General features: G+C 34.8%; 1 protein-coding gene across 1 annotated transcript; it reads right to left on the bottom strand.

Annotated features, from left to right (window-relative positions):
- Nucleotides 1-4,561: 4,561 nt before the first annotated feature.
- Nucleotides 4,562-5,231, bottom strand: LOC138342014 (secreted RxLR effector protein 161-like). The gene is made up of 2 exons (XM_069294195.1): nt 4,869-5,231; nt 4,562-4,672 (listed from the first exon to the last, which is right to left on the bottom strand). Exons 1-2 carry the CDS (start codon nt 5,229-5,231, stop codon nt 4,562-4,564), a joined length of 474 nt encoding a protein of 157 aa, XP_069150296.1.
- Nucleotides 5,232-5,461: the final 230 nt, after the last annotated feature.

The following is a 5,461-nucleotide window of genomic DNA, read 5'->3' as shown; positions in this document are numbered from 1 at the left end:
AACCATAAGAGAAATACATTGTATGAACTGCAACCAAATATATATGTTATAATATGTATCTGTCTATATATTATTTCACATTCTTCATATTCAAAACATCCAATCACTATATTTTACATTTATAATACTACAGGTGCGCTTTTGATGTGGATCTCAAAGATAAAGTAATCAGGCTCAACAATTGGAATAATTATGGATAAAGGAGGAGAAAAACTAAAAAAAATTACAAAACAGATTCTCATCCGATGCTACTTCTAATCAAATAATAATAATATGCATAATTCTAACTTAACAAATGTAATTTATTGTCCCTCCTAAGGTAACTATCCATCTATGGAGATTTTCAACCTAACATTACAAACAAGATCTTCCATGTTCGAGCAAAGAAAGCAGTTGCCCTACTTCAAGTGCAACATCAGCAAAATTATACATCCACTCAGGTGTTGAAATTTTTCACGACCGGAGTCTATGCCCCAGACGAGACCGATATCGCTGACCTCTCATAGGTCGCAGACAAACCTACATACGTCATTTTTACTTCATCTAGGTTAATTTTAGTGGAAAATTGGAAGCTTTTATTTCCTATCATGCTTACTAAACATTCTATGACATATATAATTTTTCACCAACAACTATCTAACATTAAGATCATCAAATGAAAGAAGTAGTTTATTATAACGATAAAGATGTACTTTTCAAAAAGGCACCAATACAATGTCTAAACAAAAACGGAAAAGAAACGCTAGTGGAACATACTCCACTAGCTCAATCCTAAAACTAGGCTAGAATGTAAATGGTCAAGCATATTCGAAAGCATGAGGGTCTACCAATTCCGGATGAATGCTCGACGTCCGGATAGATGTAGCGTTGATCTTGTAGCTCTAGCGTCCACCTGTGCCTGCGCCTAAAAGTTTAGAGTTGTATAGGCTTAGTACACACATGTACTAAGTATGGGCAAATGCAAGCACACACCAAGGACATGCATGAATAAGAATAGCTCTTTCCTAGCAACATGGTTATAGCAGGTCAAGTCAGTGGACTTGCCAAATTGAGATTAGGAAAGTGAGTGAACTTTCCAAATTTGGATTAGGCCAAATTTTGATTAGTAAAGTTATGCCATGAGAGTAACATGCATCATCATACTTAACATTTTGCACACAACACACAACAGCATACACATAGAACATATCATAATTCATATAACACATAACGTTGTTCATATCATTCATTAGTATGCCATGGTACCTTGGAATCATGGACTTGACATTAAGACTTCCCAAAAATGAAAGCTCAACATATGGGACGTCAACTAGGGAGTCTGCTTTAGCCAACACATAGTCTGCTTCATTCATTCATACGTACTTCATTTCATTTCATTCATGGGTCAGTGTAATCACCAGCTATACCTAGGATGTAGTTTAAGACTTTCATCGGGTTCGTTGTGCAATGACCAAGAATGACCTAATGTCATTACTTGAATCTAACTCGCCTCTTGATTATCCTATCCTAACATCTTTGGTATCATCCGTTTCATTATGTGCATCATTTGAGGCTGGCCTCATTCATTCATTGGGAACATTAACTTTAACCGACATAGATCATGTGAGCATCATAAAATCCAGTGTCATGAAACCCACACAGAAAAGAGGTGGAATCACCGGCAAAAGTGACCCAAAACATGCTAGCGTACATGGGAATTGAACCCCGCCAGATCCCTATATTGGTAGTATAGGTTCTAAGACTAGGAGATATAAGGAGACCCATACCCACAATGCCAGGACAGTCTCATCTCATGAGAGTTACGTGAACCACCGCCCTTCCCAAAAGAAGGCATCAACGCTCATGGCTAGTCTATCAGTGCTCAGTATAAAGTTTCGTTACATTCAACTCATATGTCATGGAAGTTGGCTTCTAGTATGAGGACATCATATCTCAAAAGATGATTTCTCATCTTATCATTATTATTAAGTGTGTTAATCTCAATACCTTCATTAGAGTGTTCATAGAGACTGGTCTCTTCATTAACTTTACACTCTCATAGGTGAGTACGTTTTGGTAACATTTACTTAGGCTCATTTGAGATTGCTCTCATCTTTTACATTATCCTCATATCATGTTGTCACCACATTCATTAACATTAGAACATTTGGTCTTCATAATTACTCACCCCATTTTACGTGAATTTTCATTTCATCATATGCCAATGCACTTGGCCATTTAATGTGTTTCACACTCTTACTTAACCCTTCTAGGGTTTTATCATTTCATTGTTCTTTTCATCATTTCTTTATTTATTTCATCATTTCATTGTTCATTTCTTCATACGCCAATGCACATGGCCATTTAGTGTGTTTAACACTCTTACTTAACCGTTTTAGGGTTACATCATTTCATCACATATGCTAGACTTATGAGTCTATACATACAAGCCATGGGGCTTCATTCATAGTTTTTCTAAGTTATTCATATTTACTCAATATTATGTGATACACGACTTATGCATCTTTTAGATATGTCAAGATATTGATTTCGATCTTTAGAGCCAGCATTCATTAAATATTTGCTTACGTATGACTTATGTGTCAATACAGAATTGGGCAAGGGAACTCGATTTCGAATCCCTTGGTCAAAACTTAATCTTATTTTTTAAACTTGATAATCACTTTTTTTAGATTTGGGGGACCCTATTTCGATCCCCATCAAACCCATAATATTTCTTCTCTTTTTCTCCTCAGCTTTTTCGTTTAAGTCAAGGAGGTTGTGGGTTCAATCCCCCACAAGCTCATTGTTTTTCTTTTAATTTATCTCTTAACTTTCTCACCTATACAAGAGGTTTTGGGCTGAATCCCCACTCTCCACATTTATTTTTCCTTTATTTTTCTCCTAACTCTCTCATCCATTCAAGAGGTTGTGGGTTCAATCCCCACTCACCACATCTATTTTTCCTTGCATTTTTCTCACAAAATTTTTATGATATGTTCATCTACTGATTTCATGGGTTCAATCCCCAATGGCCTAACATTTTAAAAAAATTAAATGTAGCTTATTGTTTTAAAAGTTAGTAGAGACTACAATTTCAAGCAGGCTTGAAATTTAGTCTCTTCCAATCCATTTTTGTCTTAATCTTTTGTTGATTTTTTTGTAGCTTTCATGTAATGATGTCTTGGGTTCAATCCTTAGTGATATCACTTATTTTACATTCATTTTTCATTGCATTTTGTACCATTTTGTTTGGTCAAACTCAACCTACCAAATGCTGGAAATTTGTTCACTATTTTGAGCTTGTTATTATCATCATTCATGCGTTAATTAATAAGGAATTTCGTGGATCATTTGGTGCATATTTAAGTGTAATATTTTTATGATTATATTCATCCAATAATTATCATTTCATAAAGCAACATTACACTACTTTTACACCTCGTGATTTACACAAACATTCGCACATAAATTTAAACCATAAAAACATATAATTTTTCACATACTTTCGGTTGACATAACTTTACATGCTTACAATTCCAAATACATAATCAAGAACAAATTATCACGAAAATTAAACTTTATAATTAAACTACCAGCAAACTTGGCAACAACATGATATCTAACCTATTTGACGTTGAGATCAAAGGGATACTAGGGACAAGGATTTCGACAAGAACGGGAACAACCCTAGTTTTCGCGTAGATTCATCTGAGCCTTAAGGGTCTCTTAAGAAAGGGACCAAGAGTAAGAAAACACATACCTTTTATGATTTTCAAACCTCGACTTTCTTCCCCAAATATTCTCCAAAAATCACATCAAAATCCTCTCAAATTCAACACCAACTCGACGGACAAACTTCTTTTTGCCTAAGCAACTGATTTCGTTTGTTTTCTTATATTTTCGTTGTGAGTTCTTCAAGTGTAAAGAACTTTGGTTTACCTACTGTTTTTTGAAGTTATATGGCAGAGAGAATCATGAGTGAGAGTGATAGAGACGTGAGAGAGAGAGAGAGAGAGAGAGAGATGAGCGTGGGAGTGAAGAGTTTTCTTAGAATTAGGAGTCTAGTTTATGATTTAGTCAAATAAGGTTTTTTTATGTAGTGATTAAAAATATGATTTACTTTTATTTTAAATCAGCTAGTAAATAATAAATATTGTTATAAAACTATAGAGAAAAAGAAGAAACTAGAGAGAAAAGAAGAGAAGACTTGTTATTTCTCTTGATGAATGAATTTACAATGAAGAGAAGCACTCTATTTATAGGAGAAATCTAACTTGGTCCCCTAGTATGACTTTTTAAACATATTCTAAAAAGGACTCAACATGATAGACACTCACTATAATACAAATACTTTATAACACTCCCCCTGAATGTCTAATTCATAGATGATGTGCCTCGTCAAAAACCTTGCTAAAAAAATTTAAGAAAAGAAAAACTCTAGTAATGAAAAAGTGTACACATATCTATTAATACGCATCTAGGTTGCCTCATTAAAAACCTCACAAGGAAAACCCAGTGGGACAAAAACCTCGTAAGGGAAAAAGAGTACAGCGCGTATTAACTCCCCCTATTGAGAACATCAATCCAGAGACTTGAATCTTTGCATTACAAGCTTGTGCACCATCTTCTTGAAAGTTGCAGTTGGTAGAGACTTGGTGAATAGATCAGCCACATTGTCACTTGAACGAATCTGTTCCACATTTATATCACTATTCTTTTGAAGTTCATGTGTATAGAAAAGCTTCGGTGAAATGTGCTTTGTTCTATCTTCTTTTATGAATCCTCTCTTAAGTTGTGTTATGCATGATGCATTATCTTCATATAAAGTGGTGGGTACTTTATCACATTCCAAACGACATTTCTCTCGAATGAGATGTATCATAGACCTTAACCACACACATTTTTCTACTTGCTTCATGAATAGCTATTATTATAGCATGATTAGATGAAGTGGCTACGGTGGACTGCTTTGTAGATCTCCAAGATATAGCAGTCCCCCCATATATAAACACATAGCCTGTTTGGGATTGAGCTTTGTGTGGATCAGATAAATATCCTGCATCAGCATAACCAACAAGATTTGGGCAATAATTAACACAATAAAATAAGCCCATATCAGTTGTCCCTTTAAGATATCGCAAAATGTGTTTGATCCCATTCCAATGTCTCCTAGTAGGAGCAAAACTATACCTTGCTAACAAGTTAACAGCAAAAGCTATATCAGGCCTTGTAGTATTAGCAAGATACATTAGTGCACCAATTGCACTAAGATATGGTACTTCAAAACCAAGAATTTATTCATCCTTTTCATGAGGTTGGAATGGGTCCTTATTCACATCAAGTGAACGAACAACCATCGGAGTACTTAATGGATGCGCTTCATCCATACAGAATCTTTTCAACACTTTTTCTGTGTAGGCAAATTGATGAACAAAAATACCATTTGTCAAATGCTCAATTTGCAAACCAAGACATAATT

This window comes from Solanum lycopersicum, chromosome 2 (genome assembly GCF_036512215.1).
Source record: "Solanum lycopersicum chromosome 2, SLM_r2.1".
Classification (NCBI taxonomy): Eukaryota; Viridiplantae; Streptophyta; class Magnoliopsida; order Solanales; family Solanaceae; genus Solanum; species Solanum lycopersicum.
The sequence above is the reverse complement of the archived record's forward strand: the minus strand, read 5'-3'. Positions and strand labels throughout refer to the sequence as shown.

Bases quoted from the DNA above. Each gene is read 5' to 3' on its own strand.
- LOC138342014 (XM_069294195.1), bottom strand. From the start codon at position 5,231: ATGTATCTTGCTAATACTACAAGGCCTGATATAGCTTTTGCTGTTAAC. The intron at 4,673-4,868 runs GTCTATGATACA...AATGTGGAACAG, and splicing joins GAAAAATGTGTGTGGTTAAG to ATTCGTTCAAGTGACAATGT.